This window comes from Paramormyrops kingsleyae, chromosome 1 (genome assembly GCF_048594095.1).
Source record: "Paramormyrops kingsleyae isolate MSU_618 chromosome 1, PKINGS_0.4, whole genome shotgun sequence".
NCBI lineage: Eukaryota > Metazoa > Chordata > Actinopteri > Osteoglossiformes > Mormyridae > Paramormyrops > Paramormyrops kingsleyae.
The window spans coordinates 16,112,130-16,139,627 of record NC_132797.1 but is presented as its reverse complement, the minus strand read 5'-3'; the positions used below and the strand labels follow the sequence as shown (position 1 = coordinate 16,139,627).

Here is a 27,498-nt window from a genome sequence, read left to right as displayed (position 1 = left end):
AAATGCCTGGAGGCCCATATCACCTACAGCTAACAAAATAATAATGAATAAATACATTCAATAATCTACCCATGTAAAATACTCGAAGTGGAAGTTTTTATTTCAGTTTATACATCCATCCATCCATCCTTCCACTTATCCAAGGTTTCTGGCAGATTGAAATTAACCTGGTCATCAATTTCATATAGTATGTGGCATACTGGCATGTGTTAAAAATTAATGTTTTTTTTTGGGGGGGGGGGGGGCGTGGTTGTTGTAGACTGGATCCTGTTGTAGGCAGCAGGATGAGACATTTAAACTGGATTTCAGTTCTCCTGCACTGGTCTGGTAATTTTAGAGTGGGTCCAGCAGACAGTGCCTCACCAGAGGCCTACAGGCTCTGCGGTGTGGGGGGGTCGAGCAGAGCGCTCGAAGAGAAGCCTCTGGGCCTTAGGCACTGGCAGCCTAGCGGAGGGGATTCCATTAGTGCATTAGCGGGCTGCGAGGAAGCCAGCACTATGCTCTGTTTGGATGCACTGGCCCTGGGGTGCGCAATGCACTGCTCTCACATTGGGGGGGGGGGGGGGCGGGGGGAGACTGCCTTTTAGCAAAAGTCAGATTCCCCTTATGTAACGACGTTAATGGAATTCCCACTGTCATCTCTAAGAAGCTGCCACTCCGCACCAAGTCATGTTCTGTTAATCGAGTTATGAGGTTACATGCAAAGATCTATGACGTTCAGCATTCCTGTGCAAAGCAGCTACAAAATACGGCAGGCTGACAAGACTGTGAAACACAGCTGGGTGGAAATAAAGCTAAACAATTTTGAACTGAGTATGTTATCAAGAACAACTAAGTTCGATAGAATTTAAAATGTATTACATTCTCAGAAAAAGTAGCTTTAATCAGTGTTGGATTGTTTTGCGCAAGTAGGCTAGATTTTTTAGCGTAATTAGTACTGAAAGAGAAAACGCCTGAAATAGCATGAGACTAACAGCCTTCAGCATGAGCCCATTAGCACCACGCCGCCTCGCCACAGACCGTCCCCAGCTCTCCGGACAAACGGGCAAAGCACTTTCTGCTCCAGCCGCTATGATGTCTGCAGCTCATGGTGGCAACTAAGGAAGTCCAGCGAGAGGTGACACCTCTGGCGGGATCATTTCTTCTTTGTTCATGCAAGTTAAATTTCAATTATGCTTAATCAGGGGTTCAAATCAGGGATCAGCAAGTGAAAATAAACAGCTAGGTATCTCCTCTACCACGGTGTCAGAAAACAAGTACCAATCCATACCTTTAAGGTACAATTCCTTGTCACTGGGGCTGTACACTCAAATGTCTGCAGGTAAATGTCATAGCTGCAGGTAAATGTGCCTCTTATTCTAATTTAAGGTACAGAAATGGACCCTAAGGAACACTTTTGTACCATAGCGGGTACATTAATGATGTCTGTATCCTGGGCAACAAACCTGTACCAGGGCTGCAACCTTTTTCCTAACAGTGCAGTAATGTATGATCTTTCACCAAGAACTGAGGGGATTTTGTGCATTTCGCACTGCTATACAGTATATGGCCCCAAGTCAAAAACCTGAATGTTTACCGTCCCCAAATTTGGAATTAAAACTGATTAAAAGTAACACTGTCTTTGTTCACGACATCTCACCACCAGCATTTTACAGTCATTAAATTTGAGTTATTTAGAATTTGGTGATCAGTGGTCATAGTTAACACACCACAGCACACAATGCGCAACAACGAAATGTGTCCTCTGCATTTAACCCATATGTGACTTTCGTGACATAGCAGAGGGCAGCTAATTCAGCGCCCGGGGAGCAGTACCTTGCTCAGGGTACCTCAGTGGTGCCTTGTTGGTCGGGGTTTCGAACCAGAAATCTTTCAATTACAAGTGCACTTCCCTAACCATCAAGCCACCACTGCCCAAGAACAGTAAATTTTACACAGTGATCTGACAATCTCTCTGGCATCAAGATAAACAGATTAGCCCAGTCCATTTCGAACTTGACTAAATTAACCAACCTAACATTCCCCTGGATTTTCAGTCTGAATCTAGTGTCTCAAAATTCATCTGACAACCAGGCCTACAAACTGCAAACGCACAGTCTCCAGTATACAAAGGAAATAGGAGTCCATCTTTTTGTTTCATTATTTCTAAACATAAATCAACTTTAAATTTTCACATACTGTATATCACTCAGTTGTCAATACACTCGGATGCCCAACAAACCAACCTGTAAAGCAATGACACTTGAAACTGCAACATCTCCACATCAGGACTAGATAGTGCTCCTTCCAGGGTGCTGCCTCACGTAGTGACTCTACGGAAAAGGTGCTGGAAAAATCCCACATGGGTGGTCGGCATCACCATCAGCATCAAGTCTCCATCACAGAATATGACAGTCCATCAGCAACTGGTTGACAGGTAGCGAGGCCACATATCAGCCCCCCCTCCCCAAATCCCACACACACCATCAGCTCGCAAGCCTCCCATTTTGCACAGGGATACGACAGACAAACACTCTTTGCTCTTGCTGACAGTTCTGCAGAGTCAGAAGTCGTCATTGGGACAGAATCTGTCAGTCGCAGCGAGTGACCTTTTCCGGAAAGCGAGCCGTAAGCAGTTTTGGCAGCTGACAGCTTGAGAGCGGTATGCGATGGACACCGTTATCACTGATATGCTCCAAAGACCCTCACTTCTTCTGATAAACCATATCGACTGGATGTTTTTGTTTCTCTGTAATGCTACTTCATGTTAATGCAATGCGACATCCAAAGTCAATCTTGGCATTCCATAAAAGAAAAAGAAAATACCACAAAGAAAGCATTTTTCTCCTTAGAGATGCAGCACAGGCTTTCCTTCACAACAGTATCCCCGCTGTTGCTAGAAGGCACATTTACTTTAAAAATCAGCGTAAGGACCTGCGAGGCATTACCCTCCACGGAGACGCACAGAGTACAACTAGCTGAAATGCACACAACGATCCCGGTGGACGGCTCCTGTTATTTTGGTGGACAACGGCGGGACAAGTCACTTGGGAAAGAGATTAAAAACTCAAACGCAAAGTGGAGCAGTCGACAAAAACAACCCCCAAAGCAGTACATTTCCCCCCCCCCCCCCAGAGACTTTGACAGGGATCTTCTTTTTAATCCCACAAATGATGAGTAAATGTCAAAGGAAGACGAGCGCTAAACATCACAAGATTATAACCAATCCCCTCTGGGTGCCCTACAGAAAAAAACAGCTGCCACACTAAACTCCGCAGCAGTTAAACCTCCTACAAAACACCACTTTAAACAGATAAATAGCAGTACAACTGAAAAAATAATAATAGAAAAATAACTTTAAATAGCTAAGACATTACATCAGTCACTTTGCATCCTTACTGTATATTAATTAGCTGAGAGTCTTATTACCAGCAGCAGCTGACAGGGAACGATGACGCTGCTGCTTTTTTCATGGGGGGCCTCTGACACCAACCTGAGCCTAGCAGGTTCCCCGTCCCGGTCCGGGTCCAGGAGATGCACAGGCAGCAGGGGAGTGAGGTCTGGGGGGCTCGGGGCTGCGACAGGGGGGCAGGCTCCACCTCTGCCATGACACCACGGTGATCTGCGGTCAAGCAGCATCCCCGGGCACGCCGAGGGCCGGAAGGTGGGGGCAGTGCCGACAGCCCCCCCGAAGTGCTCAATCACATCACACTATCGACACAGAGTGTCATGGCCAGCTGGAGGCTCAGACATCTAGGCTTATCCAACCGAATTTCTGAGCTTAAGTTTGACGCTCTCAGAACTCGTGGTGTTTCATATGTTGGCAAACTAATTTCATGCTTAGCCAATCAGGAGTCCAAGGGATTATAGACAAGATGGTGGAGAAGAACAGACGCAAAACAGCTCCGAAGGAGAATGTGCTGAACACAGAAGCTTGATGTGAGCTCTGATTGGCTACAAAGTCAGGTGTCGTTCCTTATGGTACACGAAACACACATGAGCACAAGTTGTTGAGAACAAAGTTCTTTTCATTGTTGAAACTAAGGAGTGAAAATGAGCAAGACGATCATGTCCTTCCTGGACAGATGGGTCACTAATCTGAACACAGACGAACTTGCATGTCGTTAGCAGAGCTCGCTGACAGGGCAGTGATTGGGCTGTAAGGGTGTCGCATCAGAAAGTCGGCGCTGAGAGAGATGTCACGGTCAGGGGATCCCTCCTGCAGGTCATCCAACCCTGAGCCGTTTACACCCAAAGGACAGGAGCAGGGTGAATGAGGGCCTGGCCAGCAGGCGATTGAGGTTTGTCGGCCTTCCTCTCTCGGTGATGCTGTTTTTCTGGCCGAAAGTCAGCCAGGGTAAATCTCTATCTAGTTTGGATCTGCTGTGGCAGTGACCTTGCGGCCAGCATGGTGCGTTTGCCCATATCTGGTGCCAAAACAAACATTTATGGAGTATTTGTTTTGTTTACACCAGCCAAACACGCAGCAGCAGCAGTCAGGCTGTGGTGCTCCCTAGCACACTGCTCCAAGTCTTCTGATGACTCCTTCCTAAGCAGGTCAACTGTCTGACTAAATACTGAGGCTGGAGCAACTTCAGTCCACTAGGGGGCAGCAGGGTGCAGCTGTGGCTGGTGGCATACCAGCTCAAGGTCACTTGATAGGGAAACGATGTAGCAATGGCAAGCCACCATGGGAGATATCCAGCAGTGTCGGATTTAGTGGCACTGGGCCGTTTCGCGGTTCTAAGCCTCCACACTTTGAAATAATGTCCGGATGGTGCTGCAATGGAAGCGGCCTGGGAATTAAGTCCCCGCTGACCCTCTGGTATTCAGCGATAAACATGCTGTACTTTACAGGGATTTGGCAAGCTTTGTTTGTGACACTTCATTGATATTTCCATCCGGAAATCAATGCTAGTTCAAATACCTACGGCTTTCCAGGAATTCATGTTTTGGCAGCAAAATGTGACCTCAACATAAAGTGTGAGGATAAAGTTCTCAGTTCAAGAAAAGAAACTGTTCACACACAATGCAAATCGGTATTACATAATGAAAAGTAGAAAAGGGCAATCAGGGAATGGTGCCAACATTAAAAAATAAAAAGAACCAGGTGAGAATTCAATGAAATCAAGCTCAAACACCCCCACAGGATTCACACAAAGGCAACCAGACCACACACCATGGATTTCTCAGAATCATGACCCACATAACAAAACTTTCACAAACGTTTGCTGCAGATCAACCCGTGGACCCTTTTCCTGAGAGCACAGACCCGAAAGGCACATCACCCAGCGTGCCGGGTGAAAAGGTATCGATCGCGGGCTCATGCAGGCCATAGAGAAGCATGGCTGCTCTGTTTGGGCGTCTGAGCCACAGATCTGGCTGCTGAGAGCAAAGCCTCGGAAGCAGTAGGACTCCGGAGGCACATCCTCAGATTTACGGGGAGGAATCCCCAGAACGCTCGCAGCTAGATTGGGATGCAGGTTTTGGCAGCACAGGTTCCCTCCATTCCTGCTGGATCTCATTTACATTCACAAATGAAACTTCCCTTGTATGTTCAGTGCACCTCTGCAGTTAGGGGGTCCAGACACTGGCGACCAGCCGGCCTTACGGCGCCATGTCATCTGACGCAGACGGGATCCAGTCCCCGTTTCTCAGTGAGGCCCATCGAGGAACGTCCCAAACAGCATGGGGATCAACCTCTATTCACGGCAAGATGGTGCCTGACCAGCTCAGGGTTCAGGAACAACCAGGCACCTGAAATCGGAGGGAAAGACCTGAATTAACTTGTCCTGTGTTTTGCACTTTAAGTACCATGATAATTCCCACCTTGTCACTTGCTGTTCATATGTCACAACATGGTCCTGGGAGAACCATTGTATGCCTGTACTTGGCTTCGACTCTCACAGGAACCACACACACATTCTGAAGTCTGTGAGACATAATAAGATTCCAGTGAGGAGCAGTGAGACACCACACACAACAATAATCTCTTCACTCTACTGTATGTAGCCACAACAGCAGAAATCACCACCCTCAATGCTGTAATAGCTTGGATGTTTTTACAGCCAGGGGTAGGTTTGTTGTTTCTGGGGCTCCACTCTAAAAGTCACTTTACCCTCCCCCAGCAGTGGCTGTCACCAAATCCTCGAGGGCCCCATGCAAATGCGCGGTTCGAGTGGCAGAAAACGCCACCGCTGTTTACAGCATCTCTGCTCTTGTAACTAATACAGTGGGGCAGGGGAGGCAAATGCAATTGTGCAGCCGATCATCTGATTATGCTGTTTCTGTTCTCAGGATTTCCCAGCATGCGTGAGACACCCGATACGGCAGAACAGGAAGCAAACGGGTTTGGGCTGGATGCGGGTCTCCAGCGCCTTCCTCGGCTCTAGATGATCGAGTTTGGGATGAATACAGCGGGGGGGGGGTTGTTAGGGGGGGGCCACTGCAGAGATGCAGCGCACAGGGAGCGTGACAGCCGGACACAAACTCCGTCATGTTTCAGTATGTCCCAGTTCTAAGACTCATTTAAGTGAGACCAAAAGGGCCCACACTCCTAGCACATTCCTGTGAATATGATCACAGCTTCACAGTTCAGAGATTTGCAGTACATTTCAGCAAAAGAGAGACAAAAAAAAGAGAGTCGGGTCCATTGATGACAAGCAGAGCATTATGAGACATTCACAGATCTCGGCCCGCACGCAAGCAGAGAATTATGGGACATTCACAGATCTCGGCCCGCACGCAAGCAGAGCATTGTGGAACATTCACAGATCTCGGCCCGCACGCAAGCAGAGCATTGTGGGACATTCACAGATCTCGGCCCGCACGCAAGCAGAGCATTGTGGGACATTCACAGATCTCGGCCCGCACGCAAGCAGAGCATTGTGGGACATTCACAGATCTCGGCCCGCACGCAAGCAGAGCATTGTGGGACATTCACAGATCGCGGCCCGCACGCAAGCAGAGCATTGTGGGACATTCACAGATCTCGGCCCGCACGCAAGCAGAGCATTGTGGGACATTCACAGATCTCGGCCCGCACGCAAGCAGAGCATTGTGGGACATTCACAGATCTCGGCCCGCACGCAAGCAGAGCATTGTGGGACATTCACAGATCTCGGCCCGCACGCAAGCAGAGCATTGTGAGACATTCACAGATCTCGGCCCGCACGCAAGCAGAGCATTGTGGGACATTCACAGATCTCGGCCCGCACGCAAGCAGAGCATTGTGGGACATTCACAGATCTCGGCCCGCACGCAAGCAGAGCATTGTGGGACATTCACAGATCTCGGCCCGCACGCAAGCAGAGCATTTTGGGACATTCACAGATCTCGGCCCGCACGCAAGCAGAGCATTATGGGACATTCACAGATCTCGGCCCGCACGCAAGCAGAGCATTTTGGGACATTCACAGATCTCGGCCCGCACGCAAGCAGAGCATTATGGGACATTCACAGATCTCGGCCCGCACGCAAGCAGAGCATTATGGGACATTCACAGATCTCGGCCCGCACGCAAGCAGAGCATTATTGGACATTCACAGATCTTGGCCCGCACGCAAGCAGAGCATTATTGGACATTCACAGATCTCGGTCTGCACGCAAGCAGAGCATTATGGGTGACTCTCCTCCTATTACCTAATGGTTTGTTATGCATGTGGCTCAAATAAGGCAGCAAGGAAGTACTGGTGTGGCATCTAAAACAGGCAAGGACCCGTCGCCCTTCTGCACATTAATTTAAGAATGAAGAAAAATCAATTGTCACAAATAAAGCGTCACCATGAGATTGAGGATAGGGGGCACAAATGTTCCAAAATTCAGAAGACAAGCCCGTTCACTCACCAGCAATCACGTACTCATCATTAATAATACAACAGGCCCATTTTCCTGTTTGATTTCCCTAGCTGAGTGATGGGGCTGAGGACAGGCTGAGGGTGAGCGAGTACCCTAAGAGCACTGCGTTCGGTCCTTATGCTGCGACTGTCGTATCTCCCCAGTGAAAAGTCTCCGCTCTCCCCCTCTGCAATCCCTAGAGTGCTAATAAGCTCTCCGTTCCATCCTCCAGGCCCCCGTTTCACAAGGATCTGTCTGCCCTCCCTGGAGAGCACCAGTCTTACAACCACAATACAAACACCTGCCACACAAAGACAGTGTAATGTAGAAGCCTGGAGTGCAGATGTCAACATCAGACTCAATGCTGTTAAACTAACAATAGCATTTACTACAAAGACGCGCAGGTGCATGGAGACGTGCACATTAGCAGGTGTCACATTGGATGGGAAGCGGCAGCCACAGGTCTGCCGCTCAGAAACCATCTTGGCTTCCTGTTGACCAGACTTCCTGTTTATCAGCCTGCTGCTTGGGAAACACAAGGTAGACATGGCGGATTAAGGGGGTGCCAGTGAGAGGAGAGAGGCAGCGCGGGAGGAGGGAGATGGCTTTCTCAGAGTCACACATGGGACTTCACCTTTCCTGACTTTCAGGCGTCATGCTCAGGTCTGCCTATGGGGGGCGGCACACATGGGTGCCTCCCACTGAGAGTGCAACACCGGCCAGCTTTTCAGCTTCACCCCGCGAAGCAGCTCAGAAGAATCGAGGACGGCCAATCAAAAGGAGGAACGGAGTGTACAGACCCGCTGATTAACAGCAGTGCTTTCCAAGCAAGTCACAGCCCCTCAGACCAGTTAAAGACTCCCAATGTACCAGGCAGGCTGAGCCTGTAACTCAACCAACACATTGATTTCTCAGGGAGCAGGGCAGGGAAATGGTTTGATTTGAAACCAGAGCATGAGGAGAGACCTGTAACCACAAAAAAGTACAGCAAATAATACTTCAGTCACGTTTTTGTGCATGGGTGCTTTGTGGGTAGTGTGTACATGTCTGGCTTGAAGTCTTTAGTAGGACTGAGTCATTCTTCACATAGCTAATACCCCCCCATACAACATATAACAGAGAGGGCAGAAGAGCAAGACCTCATATGATCCGTACTATACATGCATAATTTGTTAGTTTAATTTATGGGAACATGTTTGGGACCGTGTTTAAAAAGAAAAATGTCTTTTTTCATTCAGACAAACAAATACCTTATTGATCTTGGGGGGGGGGGGGGCGGGATTTGAAATTCATAAGGTTAGTTAAGATTTATACATTGCTAAATAGAGTCAGTAACTTTATATACAAAGCAGGAAATTCCTGAACAGGAGACAAACCCAGGGCGGGACGCTGAGTGCTCCTTTAAAGGGCCGGGCAAGTCAATAAGAACCAAAAACAAAAAACAAAAACAAAAAACTGGTCTGTTTTAAAACCACGCCAAACAAACATGGGGTCGTGTAAAAAGGCACGGATGGCAGATGGACGTGGCGGGCAGATCGATGGTGACAAATCGTTCGGCTCGATGATGTTTGCCCGCCGCCAACAAGCGTTCCATTAACCTCTGACCCGGTGCGGCTGCAGCTAGGAGGCAGCATCGTTCGCAGCCAGCGGGGACCCATCGAGCGATGCGGTACGGGCGGCTTTGTTAGCCATTACAGCTGCACTAAACTGACCCCTATAAACAGCTCACAAGAGCGCGAGAGGCGTCGGATACCTCGCCGAAAACCCCTGACATTTACGGAGGAGATTTAGAGGGAGCCTGATGCCTCTCTTTGTCAGGGTGTCGGCCTCCGGCTGCGGGAAGAGAGATAGCGTTCACCCAGAAGTGGGGACCTGTTTCCCACACCAAGCTTTTCAATTCCATCCCCACATCGAGAAGCATTAAAGGTCATCAACTCTCCCATCACATCCCGAACACTGATACTGACTCTCGATGATACAAGGGAGTCTGACGTGATCGAAGACCCGCGGCACCTCTCACAGCCTCTTCGCCCCACTGCCGTCTGTGCAGTCTGCAGCCACAAAGCGAGGACAGTAAGGCTTAAAAACAACTAACTTTCTGCCTCATTCCAGTGTAAAACCAGATCTCCTAAAAGGACTCTCTTTTCTCCTCGGCACCAAATTCGTAAGACGGTAAAAATTCAACTCATCGGCCATTTCCACAGCTATTTTTTTTTGTAATGTATTTTCCTCTGTATATCATGTCTATATCTCAGTATGTCGTGTTTAAATTGTCAGATTGCCAATGTTTAAATGTCTATCGCATTTCATTTTTATATTCTATTTATGACAGTTTCTTGCACAATGACCAGCAAGATCGAAATTTTCATCTCTGTGTGTGACCTATGGATTGTAGATTAATTAGTTTAAGCTAAAAAGCTTTGACTTTTGGTTTATATCCACACACAAAAATGACAGCTTCCTGGAGAGATCACACATACCCCCCGCTCACATGCTGTGGGTTTTTCCTCCATTAATTAATTTGTCAGGTTACATTAAGGTGTTGTCCTATCACATGTGATGCACCACACAGAAAAACAAATCCTAGTTAACCACCCGAATCTCAGCTTAGTAGGTCACAGCTCTGTTTAATAATTGATGTTGCCGCTACGAACGCAAGGCAATTTCAGATCATTCACAATTAGTCAGCTTGCAACAATTAACAGAAGTCCAGAAATCTTGACAATCAGAGCATTTATGTAATATTTATGTTTGGATTTATGTACATTATTACTATTATACGATGCACGGCATGCCTTAAAACTTTTCTACAGAAACCAGAAATAGGTTGGCCATGTATAAATCCGTCTGTTTATATGCAGTGGTGGAAATAAAATAAAAAATTCAATGGCTAACAATTTTTGTCAAATTCCCTCTTAATCCTGCCTAAATTTGGCATAGTCAATGTTTACTTTTCATATTGTGGGATTACGTCCTTCCATCAAAGGCAATAAAACTGGAGACAGCAAACACATTAATGTACATCTCACAATTGCCTGAGTGATAGCAGACGGTCAGCTCAGCACTGTGTTTACCTTCCGTTGTCAGATTTCACACAGATTTTTGCATTAGTCTTTAATGCTTCAAATGATGGACTGAACTAGTACTTATTGCTACCACACTGATTTTAATTAGAACGTGATTAATCTTGATTCTGATATTTACAGTTCATATTATATAAAATCCTTTGAAGTCAAAGGATTTGAAAGTTGTTTGGTGTATGACTCAGCTTCTTCATTCTGATAAAACCACTAAAATCTCAGTAACACAGCTGTCATTTCTCGAAAATTCAGCAACAATGCTTTTTGTGAGTGAATGGTCAACAGTGTGCATGCACACTGCCTCCGCGGACATCCGTTAATCTCTCCCAGTAACTTGCATCCATCTTCTTCCAAGTTGCTGGAACAATGCATGTGGCTGTTTTGTATTGACAAAGGACACTGAGGCAAGCTACAGAAACTGTCATTGTGACTGCACAGTGAAAGCAACGCTACACATCATCAGCGACATCTGACTGAAAGCAATAGTGACACGGTGACCCACCAGATCCTTCTGGCTACTCTCACATTGAATTGCTCTCATACGGTTTGGCACTTTCCTTTAATTAAACATTCCAGGTGTCCTGGGGTGCAGCCAAATCAATAAAAAAAAAACAGGCGTCCCCCAAGGCTCAGCCTTTGGTCCCCTCCTTCTCACTCTTTACATTACCTTTCTAGGTCCAATCATCCAATCAAATGGCTTCTCACCTACCACTGTTACCATTTTGATGGCATCCAACTGTACCTGACCTTCCCTCCAGACAATAGAATGGTTTCCACTTGGATCTCTGTATATCGTGCACCTTGGATGAGGGATTGTCACCTCCAGCTTAATATTTCCAGACCTAAGCTTCTTGTCTTCTCCACCTGCCCTACAATACACAATTATATTTCTGTGCAGCTTGGATCATTGACATCGTCTCCATCAAGATCCTTCAGAAACCTAGGACTAATGATAGATGACCACCTGTCTATTACTGACCACATAGCAGCCATTTCCCATTATTGTACATTCAATTAGTGTAAGTTTATAGCTCAGCTTCTAGTCCAGGCATCTGTCACCCTCTGACTAGACTACTGTAGCTCGATACAGACAAAGCTACCAGCTGGTGCTGTAAAATCCCTGCAGATGTTTCAAAATGCTACAGCATGTATGGTATTCACTCAGCTTAAATTCTGTCATGTTACACGCCTCCTTGTCACTCTTTACTGGCTCTCTACAGGCGCTCACATCAAGTTTGAGTCCTTGGTGCTGGCCTTCAGGGCCATTAAGGTGACAGCACCCATTCCATCAAGAGGCCCCTTCTTCCACCCTGCATCTCATCGTACCCCTCAACTATCCAGCTCTATTTCTCCAGTGTGGTTCCTCGATGGTACTATCAGCTTCGCTTGTAAGTCACATTAGATAAACGTTTCCATCAAACAAACAAATGTAAATGTAAAAAGCAAATGGAGCAGTAATCAAAGGTGAGGTAGCATGACAGTGCCCTCTGGTGGTAGAACACAATGCTGATCTAACAGACAGCAGATCTGGCAACCCCAATGGATAAACGGAGGCCTTGGGCAGCCCCAGCTAGAAAGCTGTGTCCTAATGAGATCTCAGGGGGCACCTCCAGTGCACCACTGCCCAAGAAGCCAGGAGAGCCGAACCAGAACCCACAACATGCCAGAAGTGCCACCAGTAGTGTCAGATCACAGGATCGATGTGAGACCAGGGTAATGCCGACAACGTGGCATGGCAGTGATGATGACGGTGATGAACATGATGATGATTTATCCATAGGTGGGGCCAACACGGGCATTTTGACAGACAGTACCTGCTTCGGCTACAGAAGCTTCTCTCTCAGGTTCCAAACCATGACCGGAATGGGAATCAGCCAGGGACCTCGGTTAGTAACACAGGAAACTGCGCAGCGGTGTGCCCAGGACAGAGTATGGTGTTTTAAATGAAAAGAAAGTCGGGGAAAAATAAGAGAGAATTAAGCCGTCTGCCCTTCAGGATGATTTTAAGTGTCCCAAATCAAAGGATCTTAGGATTTAAAGACGTCCCATCTTGGTGATTTCATTGCTCCCTTTAAATAAAGTTGACGCACCAAACACTCCATCTGACATTATTTACCAAAATCTTTTTGCGTTTCTCTTCTTCCTTATTCCTGCTCTCAGTAAATCGTCAAGCTATCAGCCAGTGACCGGCTGTCAGGCCTCCCCCACAATGCATGCATGTAGAGAAATAACAGATCGCTCCGTTTGGCCCGCCGCCCCTCTCTCCACCAATCGCGAAGGCCTGATTGGCTGCCCCCCCGGGGCTGAACCACGGCATCACGACGGCATCGACATTCCCGTCACGGCGGCCATCATTGACACTGTAAATCACGGTGCGGGCCTGGCTGCACCCTCGGGGGAGGGGTAAATCCAGCCCGAGCTGCAGACGACCTGGGGGCAGAGAGCTATAAAGACTTAACAACCGTGTCAGACCACAGCGGCACCCATTTTCGTAAATTATTATTTACAGGCTTTCTACAGGCGGGATAAAGAACCTGTTTTTTTTCCTGTAGTGGTACACCCTTCCCCGAGCACGTGTGTGATTGGCTGGGCTACAACTCCGACCCCCACCTGACACTGAGCCTGCTACCTGTCTGGATCCCTACCGGCCACTGAGATGGCGCCCAGGGCCGCTTACCCACAAGTACCTTCGAGCCATATGAAAGTGCTGCCAGTGATCGCACGGCAGGGCTTTAATTTGGGCTTGTTCACCTTTCTGAAAGCAAAGAGAGGCCTGACGCGTCTGCTGAGTGGACGGGATGGTTGTGAACCGGCACCATGGGCAGGCTGGCGCAGGGCCCAGCCATGTGGAGTCCAGATCCCAGCCCCATAACACCTCATGAGGGGAGAAGAAACTAGCTTGTGTCATGGGGAAGGTGCTTATATCGCACTACATCATGTACCCTAGATGGGCAAGCAACTTCCACTGGGGGAGGTGTGTGGCTCAGCAGGTTAGGACGCTGTGCCTATGAGGGGAAGGTCGCAGGTTTGAGTCCCAGCGTTGCAAGAGTGATTTCACTTTTGGGCCAATGAGCAAGGCCCTTAACCCCCAATTGCCTCAGGGACTCTCTCAAAAATACATGTTGCTTTGGATAAATGCCCTGGATAAATGTAATGAATTGATTTTTTTTTACCTGGAGGGAAATGTTTATGAAGAGAGACTGACCTGTGACTGACAAGCGAAAGTCTGACTGATGGCCTGTGGAGGGCAGGACATAGACACGCAGGAGAAAACGAGGTTAAAAAAATGCTGAAAAGAAAAGGAAGTCACTTGGACACACGATGCTGATTGTGTTTAAACAGCCTCTTTAGCAAGATAACAGCCTCCCATAGCTGCCGAGTCTCTGACAGCCCCCCCCCCCCCTTTACATCTACACTGGCTGCTTCTGGAAGCTTCTGCTGCCTCCGGGCGATGTGTGGAGCGGAACATCATTCACATGGACCAAAACAAACCTGAGCACGTTCAAGGGGAGCGCTGAGGGGGGGGGGGGGGGCTGGGGGGGCTTGGTCTCTCCTGCGGGCTGTTAACAAAGAGCTCACAAAACTGCCCGCTCAGCTCCTCAGCCAAAGCCCTGATTTAGCGAATGCCAGCTGCCGTCTTTGTAACACCTGTTCAAAGCTACACACATTTCATTAAGGGTTCTTTTCTTCTGCTTCCAAGTGGTATTTGGAAAGCCCTGCAAACCCCCCCCCCCTTCCTCATCTGCAGGCCCCTCAGGCACCTGCATGGACAGCTCACGCCAACAGAGCAACATTTCTGTGTTCAGTAGGTCTGAAACGACTGTCTGACAAAGAAGGGGGGGGGGGGGCGGGGGTCGGTGCTTTGCCCTGCGGCTGCAGAGTGCTTTTCACACTGACCTACATCCTGGGATCTCTGACTGGACCCTCTTCAGAGCAGGGCTGCTCTACATCACGCTGGAGGGGAGCCAGACTCAGACTGGGCTGGATGGGCAGTTACTTGTGGGACCATACCTGTCCAGCAGGGGGCCAGAGACGCAAAAGAAAGGGATGCAAGGCTACTCGCACCATCATCGTCACTATCCAAGTCATCATGGGCATTGCCACCCCCTGAAATGACCTTGATGACGAAGTGGGTGCCAGCTAAGTAGAGCCGCTCTGACGGGGCTGGCTGGGGTTGGCCCTGGATTCGATGGATGGCCATGCCCCTGCCAGCATGTGTTTAGCGCCAGACCCAGGGTGGGGTCACTGTGAATCGATGACCCCTGCAAGCACTGCCCTTTCTGGGCTGCTTCGGTGGGCGATGACACTCCACAGTGGAAGTGCCTTTACTAAGAAGCAGGGTATAAATGTGCCTTTTATACTAGATTATACCACTGCCATGTTACACTACAGCAGTGGTCTCCAAACTTTCTCTGCAGGGCCCCCCTTTTCTAGATAGGAACATTATTGAGCCCCCCCATTCAAACTACACTGGTTCAGATTCAAACTTTATTTGAAATACAACTCCCTTTTCTGACTGAGCGAAACAAATGCAATTACAAAATACAAATGGTGCAATTTCACCACTGTGGGAGAAAAAAGAGCAATCAATTAAAAATAAAAGTCCAGCATAAGTTTGAAATCATGCAAATGCAGATTTAACGTTCCTGTTAATATTCATTGGCGTACACAAATTAAAGTTTGTCTTACGATTACCGCATTTTGTCTTTATGATAATCGCAGGTTTCAGCCTATACTATAGCACAAAACAACACTAAATCATACCCATTAATTGATAGTCTCCCTGCACTTCATGTAGAAAATTTTAAACCTCGTTTTTCATGATATGGTTAGATTTTTTGACCGGCGCTGCAAAACGTTGTCACATGGTACAAAAACCTTGCAAGAGCAAGACGACCTAAGACAGATGGTACAGCACCTCTCAGCCGGCTGAACAAACTGGAACAGCCTCCGTGACGACACAACTTTGCCCTTATTGGCTGAAGAACGTGACGTTTGTATGATGTTTGTATCCCAGGAAGTTCCGATGCGTTATCTGCTATTTCTCCCGAATATCACGTAAAGCAGTGAGAACTGGTTTTCAGTTAATTTACCTGGTAAAATAAAGTTTAAATAAATTACATAAATGCTCTAATAGTACACATAAGTTAGTGGTTTATTTATTGTTAGTTGCTGTAATGTTGCGCTGCTTTATTTGTTTAATCGTCCAGTCTGTGAAGAGATTATTTTAAGGTGGCACATGCCCCTGAGGCTATCCCATTGGTGCGCTCCCCCCTCGCAATACCTCTGCGCCCCCCTAGGTGGGGGCGCCCCCCAGTTTGGGAGGTCTGCCAGTGAGAAGGAAATTCCCAAAGAGAAGCGGCCCAAGCTCTCGGTGTCACATGGATGCTACCCAGCCAAAACCAACCTAAAACATAATACATTTTAAAAAACATAATAAAAGCTGAACTACCACCTATACAAAACACCGGTACTGATCTCTACTCTCCGCTCCAGCAAAGAATTATGGGAAGTTCTACACCAGAGATGCACCAAGTCGTCTATGCTCTGTTCAGCCCGGCTCCTAGTGAAAATCCTTGTCCTCTATGCATCTGAGCTCTTTCCTGCATCCTGGGAACTGTAAACAGTGTCAGGCAGAAGCCGCCGCCACGTCAGGAACAGAGCTGCGAGCTTCTGGGTGCTTCACTCGCAGCACTTTTGACAACTTACTTATGCAAGAGAAATGAGGAGTAAACATTGCATTACTGTACAGACCCCTCCACCCAGTCCGGGGGAACCCCAACATACAGAGTGAGCCGCATAACTACAGTTCCAGTAAATCTCACCTGTGTGTCCAAACACATCCGTTGCTCAATTACACAAAGCTTGACATACCAGAAATGCCAAGGAAAAACAAAAAGGGAAGTACCCCATCCTCAGAGCTGCGGGGAGCCCCGGAGAAGGGAAGGGGGCTGACCTCATACACAGGGCAGGATGCCTTCAGATTCTACACAAAACTGGCGGAGTAAGCTGACACCATAGTGAGGCTGCAAGCCGGTGTTATCTGTTAATAATAGATAAGGGGAATATTCTGGGGGGGGTGGGGGCGTGTTTCTGCTCTTTCTGTGTGAGCTCCAGCACACAACACGCCTAAACACTTCCCGGGGGTTAGCAAGTATCACCGTTAAATGGGATTTTCCAGACCTCCGCACACCGCCCCCTTCCCCCATATTAAATCCCCCCCCATCCACTCTGACACTCCGGCATTCCTTTCACGAACCATGAGAAAAAGTGAGCATCAGCGCCCAGGCAGGAACACAAGTGATTAACGCAAATGAACCTTGCCGGTAATGGGCCGGGCTAATGACATGTTCAGGGCGCACAAGCGCGGCTGGGGACGCGTCCAAACCCGCCAGATGCGACAGTGTCCTTTGGTAACTCAGGCTGACGAAGAGGCACTGACAGGGTGGCTCTGCAGAATCAGCATTTCAACACCTGCATTAGCATCCTCTCAGTGTCAAGAGAGAAAAGATGGGCACTCCCACAATGCACTGGGAGGAAGCGGGGGGAGAGGCAGTCAGTCATGTGACTGCCATCACTGGCACTGATTTGTTGTGTTGGCTCCTCATTCAATGCCCATATATTACTGTGCTCTGTTTTTGTTTCAACAGAAACCCCTGACCAGCCCAGCCTCATGTCAGACTCAATACACTTGCGTGTGCATCCTGGTGTTTTTCTATTTTTGCTTCCCTGCCTACACAGCATTTCTGTGTTTGTTTATTCAGAGGACTTACTCAGGTCTGCCAGTGAGAAGGAAATTCCCAAAGAGAAGCGGCCCAAGCTCTCGGAGTCACATGGATCCTACCCAGCCAGCTAATGGCAGTTGGCCGAAAATGGGACCTGACAACACGAAAGGGTTACTGGCTGCGTTTGGGAGGCCAGCCCCAGTGCTCAGACATGCCGCACTACGGGGAGGAGAGAAGAGCAATCGCTGGAGACGGCAGGATCATTGGTAGATGGACGTTGCCAGAGGTCCTGTCAAACCTCATCTGACTGGGCCAGAGCTGTGGCCCAGTTTTCCAAAAATTTCAAGGTACTTCCCTGAGTGTATGTGAATTTGGACATAGCATGGCGGGTATGCTGATCGGGAGAGCGGGGGGCAGATCGGTGCTCTGACACCACCGCCAGAGCGGACCCTCCCTCCACGCGGCGCTCAGCATCACGGCTCAAACTTCTACCATAATGAGTCATCGCTCTGGGAGCCGAGGACGGAGCGAGCTGCCGTGCCAGTGGGCGTACGGCAATCCTATCCTCTTAGCACATCAGGGCTCCCGCAGAGCTGCCAGTGGGATAGAGGAAACAGCAGTGTGGGGATGCTGCGTCGGGCAGGGCCAAGCCCGCGTGTGAGTGGGTGTGTGCGATATCCCCACTGTATGCACTGCGCACTGGCTACAGTCACCCTTTTGAACTGAGGGTTAAGTGAAGAATTTTCTGAAGTATGATGAGAGAGAAACAGATGATAAATCCAATGTTATTCCTTAAATACCAAAACACATTTGATTTAGCGACTGGAAATCAGCAGGGAGGCAGGAGGCCTTGATCTCATCACGGTACGCTCCTCTCCTACAGCATCCTCCGTCTGACGTGGCAGATGAGGGTTTATCCCTTGCCGAGTGCTCCCTGGGCACACAGGGAATGGAAGCCTGTAAAGTCGGATGTGACAGCAAAGAATATATGGGAGCTCTTCTCTACTCGGCCTGGAGGTGTTTGCAGCTTTACGGGGCTGCTAGGGAGTCCCTGCTGGCCTGCTGGTCCAGGGCTCCGCCTCCTGTTCCTGGGCTCCTCCCCCTCTTCCAGCCTCAGGCATCCATGACTACTCATCACGTCCCTCTTTCAGGCTAACAATCAGATATCGGCTCACTGAGGTTCAGGACAGCAGAAACCAGCCTCAATGGGATGGTTATGGAGAAGGGGCATGGACTGTGATGGGTTGGGGGTTCCTGCCTCAGGTTTTAAGCTCAATAGCCATGACCCGTCCCACAGCAAATCGAGCACTGAAGGAGAACACTCTAAGGCAGGAGAGCAGATCCGACCCCAGCAACACATGCGTTTGAGGGGGGGAGACTTCAAGAAGTACCTGCAGGCCATGCTTCCTAGGCTGAGCCAGTCATTAGCTCCTAGCCAATCGTCAAAGGGTTAAAGACAGCCAATCACAACGTGTTTACATCAGCAGCAATGCAGTCCCATGAGGATCCTACCCACACTCCCAGCCACTACATATGAACAGTCACCCTGCCCAAATCACGACAGGAGGCCTGCCTCGCAACACAAATGAGGGGGATCTGGGAGAAGCGACCTCATGGTGAAATGGGAGCGGGACATAACCAATAACCATTCACTGCCCAAATCTGGCTGCTCCTCTCCCTGGCACAGAGGAGCGTTGCGATGCGTCTGGTTTTAAAAGGCACCTGCCTGTTTCTGCAGAGCCAAACGGCACTGGTGGGCAGGAATCCCATTCCCGTGGCTCACTGGCGTTACGCAACAGGCCCAGAGTGCCTCTCAGAGGCGGAAAATCAGCCCGCTTACATAAATCATTTTGAGGCCGGTGCTGCTGCGAGATGGGGCCGCCCCACTGCTGAAACACTCGCAGGGCACGGGTTCGAGATCAGCGCAGCCCATGTGTGCATGGAGAGTAACGGTGCTTCCAATGATCCCACAGAGTTTTTTTTAAAACCCCTGAAATCATGCTAACTAAGGACCAGTGATTCTTAATTGATTTTAGAGCATACATTTGTTAATTGGCTAATTTATATGTCTGATGCACCCATCTGTATAAACTGCCCATGAAATCAATTAGTGAAGTATGAATGGATGGATGGATGAAAGACAATGATGTCCTCAGCCTGAAAAGAAGTGCACTGGTAATGGCTATGGGGATGGCTCAAAACTGCATTGAGGGGACACACAGGTACAGGAAAGACACACGGATAAACTTGGCCAGGTTGGCATATAAAAGGCGGGCAGCCATCTGGTGCGGGTACCGACACAGACTCCGCAGCCATGTCGCAGCCTAACGATGATTATTTACGAGGCGATTCAATTTGTAACCAAACTGCTGGTGATAATTTGCTTGGCAGAGATATTCTAATCCTTGCTCCCACAGGACTGACAAACACATACACACACACAACAACCGACCAATCAGAACCCAAGGATAGCACTACCAGGAAGAATAGTGGCCGGCCCCTTTTCTTTCTGAGCCAATTAGAAGGGGGTGGGTGCTGAAATCCAATTGGCACAGAGTATTCAGCACTGAAGGAGAACCGTCACGTTCCCAGGGTCCAAGCGTGACGATGAGAGTGTTAGAGGATTTAAAGATGGTGTCGAGGAAGAGAGGGGCACAGTGTGCGGCACGGAAAGCGAGCGAGAGCCGGCGTCCTGCTGAGCTCCACAGCCCTGGCATCTTCCCGGGTATCACACACACACACACACACACACACACACACACACACGCACGCACGCACGCACGCACGGCGCGACTGCAGAGGCTATGCAGAGGTGCCAGCAGCTTTGCAGCAATGCAGAGAGGGTGATGGGGGGGGGGGGGGGACATGCTGTCCTTGGCTCCTTGCGGGCCATGTGTACCAGTCTACCCCCCCCCCCCCCTGCAGAGCTGGCTCCTGGGAGTGATGGATTTCCGGGAGCCGCTCCAGTAACGGGCCCCAATTAATCTCCCGGCCCGCAGCTTCCGCCATCCTTGCGGGCAGCCCCCCCCCCCCCGGCCAGGGGTTCCATGTACACACAGCGGAGCTGCAGACGCTGAGCGCACCAACCCATGAGGCCACGCCCACGCTTAGATGTGGCATGAAGGACCGCCGCCATGGTGGGGGAGAGGGGGGGTGTTGGGGGGTTTCTGTGCCCCTAAAAACCCTCTATCCATCAGGGCTCCTATATCGGGACACGCAGGCTTTTCCCCAACTGCCTTTCGTGTGAGCTTAGTGCAGCCCGAAACCTAGTACGGGCAAGCACACACGTGCGCTCAAAGGGACCACGTGCAAAACCCGCCGGCCCGTAAATGGAGGCAGAACCACAGTTCTGCGTACCCTGGATCAGAACTCATCATCTTTAGGTAACACCAGAATGGATGGATCGTTTCTCCTCTCACACACCTATTTCAGCCCTTTCTTGAGTGCGTGAGTGAACACTAATGGGATTAAACGGGACGCCTAGTGACAGGATACAGCTCCAATGAGCTAGCTGTCCTCTCCCATGATTCCCCGGGGCAGGGGTGACCTCCAGCGAGCACCAAACCTCACCATGCTAGCTCCTACGGAGGATGCACGACTACTGACGCACTGAGCTCGAGGACCCAACCCCGCATCAACGCTGGCATGTTCTAGAGCAATTCACCCTGCCCCCGAAGAGTTTGAGCAAAACGTATTTCATAAGTGTTGCATCAATTACGAAGCTTTTCATGCAGACTGAAAGGTAAAAGGACTTAAAAGCATATCAATTATCTAAGCTGAGGAAAGTGAAGCAGTTCGTTAAGAAGCCCACCTGGCTGGGGTAAGTCAATCACCTTAATTACTTGGTGACGGATCGCCAGCATCGCTGGCATTATTAATCCACACTACTCGTCCAAGCTGGGGGGCGGCTTCAAAATCCCATTAATATAATACTTTATTAAGACACCACGCCAGTGTCATTCAAGGCAATTAGTGTGCTCTCACAGCACTGATTTATGCAGACAGATCAGCAGTGCACTCTCGTCTGCCTCCCAAATGACTTTGCATGTAGGGAAAACAATGGCGCTTGCATCCAGTCCTCTGCCAAGAAAACATAGGTGCTGTAGTATTTTAATACCATTTATAATGCATCAGAGAAATATGGATTCCCAGATTTCGTCCTGCATATCAATGTTGCACTGCTCTACAGTAAGTTTCTAATCAAGTTAAGCATTTTCAGGGCTACAGAGCACGTGGGGAGTTACATGATGAAATCAGAGCGGTGATTCAGTGTTGATAGGCCTCTGCTAAGTGGACTCCAGTCCAATCAGCTTCATGTGGGCCAGAAATGAATAGATGAGAAGCCAAAATCAGTATTTTTTTTCTTGACTTATGAGCCCAGTGCATTATGGGTACAGCCATGGTCTGCTGAGACCCAAAAGGTTCAGCATCGCTGTAAAATACATACCAACAAAAATGACATAGCAAACTCACACCTTTCAAATAGATACCTTCAACAACTGAACAGATTCACTTTGAGAACTGCGCCCACCCTAGTCTGAGGGACAGGTTCACAGCAGTAACTGGATCAGTATGAGGACGGAGGCTGGATCACACCATGACTCCATAGCTATCCTACAGAACAGAAGGTGCTCCACACACAAAGCCATGCACACCTTCCATTATAAAGGACCCACTTGGCAGCTGAACTCAGTTTTCAGATTCCCAGTCCCATCAGGTCCTTGAAAGATCGAGCATTCATTCTCAGCAGATACCCTGATTCGCACGCAGGAAGGAGACTCGTGATAACAAATGTCGTTCCTACTTCCCCCGCTTCAAACACACAAACTCGCCTGACCCTAATTCGAAACGTTTCCTATTGTCAGCTGGGTTTAGATGAGGAACGTAATATACCCTATCTATTTTGGACAACCACGGAGCTCCCTCGACGGAAAACCATGGCAGGAGAGCAAACTGCTGTTTGAAGAGGCTATTCCTCTTCAGGTTCGAAGACCACAAACTTTTGAAGGTCAGAAGAGGTGGAGAACTTAGTAGCACACAAAGCGGCTTAGACTGCTGGCTAACAGAGCCCTTGGTACACTCTGAATGGGCAGGAGAACTCCCACACTAAGAGAGATGAGGGCTTCGCTGATTACACAGGAGGACAGAACATCGCACATGAAAATAAGGGCGAGATGGCATGACGCACTGCAGCATCTGTGCTTCGCATCTGGAGGGTCACCCCGTCGCCTATTGTGATGTGCTTGATAGCCATTTACCAGCATGAGTGGGTGATGGATGGCCGTTTAACTGCGGCTGAGGTGCCCGGCCACGCTAGGGAAATGGGCATGCTCGACGCCCAGGGAAAACGCATTCGCTTCGCCTTTCCTAGATCTAGTTCTGTGCGTTTCCAAGGCTCTGGCGAACAGACAGGCAGTCATGAAAATGGCTTCCAGAAAGTACCGGAATGACAACGGGAGCAAAAACAGGAAAGCACAAACAGGATTAAACTTACGTAACGTTTAATACGTCGACTTCTTCACTAATGCCTTTTATTTTAGCGGCTTGGATGAAGTCTACAGCTGCCACAAAACAGGCTTTGTAGGACTGAAAATGTGAGCAACAGTAGCCCGTCTGAGCAGAACAGCGGGTCAGAACTCTTAGCAGCGGCCACAAAGGGGAGCCAGGGACGTTGCACTTGTGGCTATAATAATCTGCGGTGCTGAAGGGCTCCCCGTGGCCAGATAGGCTGCTTACAGGACCTTCGGACTGAGGACACTGTCAGATTTGATAAAGCACTCAATCAAAGCGATTGACACACTCCACATGAACTCTGCTGTCACATTCCGGCACAGAAAGCACAGAGAATCCCCCACGACTGTAATGCGATGATTGCACTCACCACTGAAACGCTGTCACCGCATCTGAACAGCAAAGAGGAGAACAGGAAACATGAAGGGGCAAGAGACCCCCTACCTGTCTGCACACATCTCTCAGAATTAAATGCCCTAGAAAACAAGAAATTTTCACCACCCCAAGATCAGCTGACACCTTGTAGCCATTAGCGTGTTTAGCACCGAAGGGTTACGACCCTGGCGTCAAACTTCCAGAGGGCTCTGCACAAGCACAGCTGAATTGCCAGAGTCCAATTATCTCAGGCTAATCATGCCATCGGCAAAAATCCTGCATTCGCATTATCGCTAACTCCCACGAGATGGTTGCATTTTTGCACCACGCGTCCGAGGGACACAGCATCGTGATCCTGAGATGCATCATGGCAGTAACATGGAGCACAGAGGGAGGATAACGCTGCCTAAAGGTCAGCCGGGAGACCCCCCTCCTGTGACCCGGTGTGAGGGAGATGAGACATCAAAGGACTTGATTCCCCCCCCCCCCCCCCCTCCCTTCTACCAAGTGAATATCCAGCAGTGGAGAAAATGGGGCACTATGTAAAATGTGGACTCTAAGTAACGCAGGATAAATAATGCAACGAAGAAGCGTCCATAGCGGAGCCTGCGGACCAGTCTGACACAGAACACACGCCCACTTACCGTGTCTTCTGTCACCGAGACACTTTGAGAAGTGAACTCCACCCCTTCCAGCTGTCATTCGGATTTTTTTTGGGGGGTGAGTCAACCCAGTCTTGAATCTACAATTCAAAGCTCTTCATCTCTCCTGAGAGCGACCGCTACGGTTTTCAGAGCTCACGCACATATCTTCGGGAAACACTGTCACAAGCTGCGGTACAGCTCCTGAGATGGTTACCGCGGTAACTTAACGCTAATGGTTTCGCTGTTGAACTGAAGCAGCATGGGTACCTGGAGTGAGTTTTTGAAATTTCAGACATAAAAATTAAAGCCAATGTTACTGAAGAAGAACAGCGGCGTGGTTGTGTTGTGTTGTGTATCAGCCTATCACGTGAAGCTGTTACACAAAACAGAGAACGCGGCTGTAAATCTGCCAGCTGACACACGTCAGTCCTTCTGAGAGCACAGATCTGCAACTTGAAGCAGGCACGTTAATTAGGAGCCAGAGTGCAGGGCCCCACTTTCCCACCTGGATACGGGATATGAAAAGGGAAGGAAAGATTCCTGGGATCACAGGAGCAATCCCATCAAAGCTACTCCACAGCAGCCAGCTGTATATATCCGGAGCGATCAGGACACGTGGGGGTGGGGGGGGGGGGGACAGGCTGACTTCCAAATGAGCCCCCCCAGGGAGGTGGAGTCAATCTTACCACAGCCGTGCGAATGGCAGCAATGAAGACGTGACCCGACCCCTTAAGGAGCAACTGCGAAGCAGCAGAGAGGAGCAATTTATGCGATTAAAATGATGCATTTTAAGAGTGAAGGTGTGCAGAGTCGACGCCGGGGCATGATGTCACCTTGAGGAACCCGGGATCCCGCAGAGGGCTGGGCAGCGGAGAGAAACGCATCGCCACGGGGTTACGCACCCCGCCGCGTCAGGAAAGACGATGAATGCATGGCCCTCGGAAAGGATGATGCTGTGGTGTGGGAGGGGGCGGGGGCTGCATCACTGTCATGTGACCAATCCTGCCTGGACTCCAGAGGTCGGGCACGAGACAGAGGGGGCCCCACGGGAGCAAACGTCACGCCTGATCGGCGGCCCTGATGAATAACGTCCTTGGGGGCGAGGGGTTAGATCTACTCTGGCAGTTTAGGGAAATACTTCAACACGTTTCACACGCAGGGGTTATTTTCTACACTAAACTTGCAATGACGAGCAGATGATTTTTGAGTTTAGCTCTTCGATTCTACTCTCCACGAAGCAGCTATTCTCCAATTATATACCTTATTAGTGAAATATTGCAAGAAAGTCTTGGATAAATCGCAGAGGAACCATGACGGAGTATTTTACAGCTCAGATGTACGACTAGACGGCACGCAGGAGGATGCTGAATGTTCATTCTGACCCAACAGCCCGGCAGGAAGACTCTATAGTTCAGTGATGGTTTAATTTTATATCTTGAGGTCAAACAGACAAGTATTGTACTGAACGGCACTCAGGGACACATGAAGGTGCCGGGGAATGTGGCATGCAGCAGACCACACCCCCCTCCACATTCCCTTGCTAAATGTCACATTGTGTGTATGTTCACATCTTTGAGACGAGGTCGGCATGGAGACGGGGCGGGGAGGCTGAAACACCGGCTGTCAGGACTCACTCGTCCAGGGAGGGGGTCATACTGCAATTATCTCCAGAGAGGCTTGTCGGGTATCGCAATGGAACTGTGACTTATAAAAGCTGCGATTTCGCTGTTTAATTATCCGCACAGGAGGTGGAGGCCCTTCGCTTTCACATCCCACTGGGCTTTTCCCAGTTTACCAGGTCAAATCGCTCCACTTATGCACAACCACAACGGCTCAGTCCACATGGGACAATTAGCATAAATATGCCAAATACTAGGGTTTTAGCTTTTACAGATTCTTGAATTTGCAGAAATCACGTTAGCTCTGAACCTCTCAGCCCAGTCCTGCTAAACCATGGGCAGCCGCTGCTCCAGATCACCAAGATGGCTTCTGCAGGACAACTAAGAGAGTAAACGAGCAGCCTTACAATCAGTTAATCAGTTACTCTGGTTGCCTGACCCCTACAGGACAGTATGAGCATTACCTATATTTTGAAAGCTGGGGGCAGTTCTGTTCGAACCAAAGGACATTTAAGCGGCACTGTTCAGGCTAACAGAGTGAGATCTCACGCTGCTCCAGCGAGAAGAAAACCTGTCATTCTGATATTGGAGGTGAGATTTCCAGACACGCTCCCCGTTTTGCCGGCACCGCAGGGGGCGAGAGGCGATTCCAGCTCCCCGCACATGAGACGGGAGTCTCTCCGGCTGCCCGGTACCGAGTGGGGGAGCGGCCCTGTGGGGGGGAGGGTACCATCCAGATGGAGGCTTAAAGGCCGCTCTGTGCCTTGACTTGCCTCCGATCAGCAACGAAACGGTCTGTTTTTCCTGACATTCTTAACAACTCCCCCCTCCCCAAATCCTCAAGGAATGTCCATTATCTCAACCACAGGTAAGGAGGAGAGGTATTCGCAGAGGTGGGGGCTACATTCAATACATATAGAGACTGTCCAGAATGCTGAGCCTGGAAGCACAGACAGAACCGGAATCCACACACCATCCAACCGTAGAATAATCTGCATGCATGGTGTGCCCCCCCCCTTCCGCAACAAGACGTGCCATCTGCCCTGGGGGGTCAGGGGGCTTTCATCTATTAATTAACAGTTAAGACTCATGTTGGATGAAGACAAATTTTTATTTGGGATAAAAAGCTCTTCAACTGCACATTTCCGAAAAATGCCAAATCAGCTTGAAAATGTCCACAGATTTTGGCAGCCACAAATATCCAGAACCCGAATAATTCCTGGCAAGCAGCGTTCCTGCCCCTAGACCCGAGACTCGACCCGTGCCAGCTGGCCACTCCACCCAGCGCTCTGGGACGAGACCCCAGCTAAACTACTGGCAGAATGAGGCAGTGCAGAGGAGAGCCGCATCAGGTGGGGGTCAGGCTCGGAAGCGGAGAGCCAAACGCAGTTGGTAACGATACCTCAGCTGCCGACATGGAGCCAGTCAGGAGCTGCTGCTGATTCACAGGCAGCTCTTAATAATTCAGCACCTTCACCCCATCATACCAGGACGATACGCACCCTGCACACCTGGGGGAGGGGGGCAGGTGCTCAAGGCTACTTCGCACCTGCTGAGCGATGAAGGGGACCAGGCTGAATTCTGAGCACCTCCCCATGAGTACTCCAGCGGGATTTGGGGTACTGACTGACCCATCAACCCCACAATCCACACCATCGGCAGCCCTGGGAGGACACCAGCCATGCCTGACACCCTGCACTGGAGTGAGCAGGTAAGGAAACCCAGTGCG

General features: G+C 49.4%; 1 protein-coding gene across 9 annotated transcripts in view; it reads right to left on the bottom strand.

The window, feature by feature from the left end:
* Positions 1–27,498, bottom strand: part of grip1 (glutamate receptor interacting protein 1) — a 157,392-nt gene that overhangs the window by 55,066 nt on the left and 74,828 nt on the right. Inside the window, exon 1 of one of the 9 annotated variants that reach the window (XM_023826199.2) lies at positions 3,473–3,602. The exons of 7 other annotated variants lie outside the window; for them this stretch is intronic. In XM_023826199.2, the coding sequence (XP_023681967.1) occupies positions 3,473–3,587 (115 nt within the window). In that variant the 5' untranslated portion in view covers positions 3,588–3,602. Of the gene's footprint in view, positions 1–2,225; positions 2,540–3,472; positions 3,603–27,498 lie in introns of those variants that run through there. One more of the 9 variants, XM_023826191.2, reaches the window with a different exon arrangement.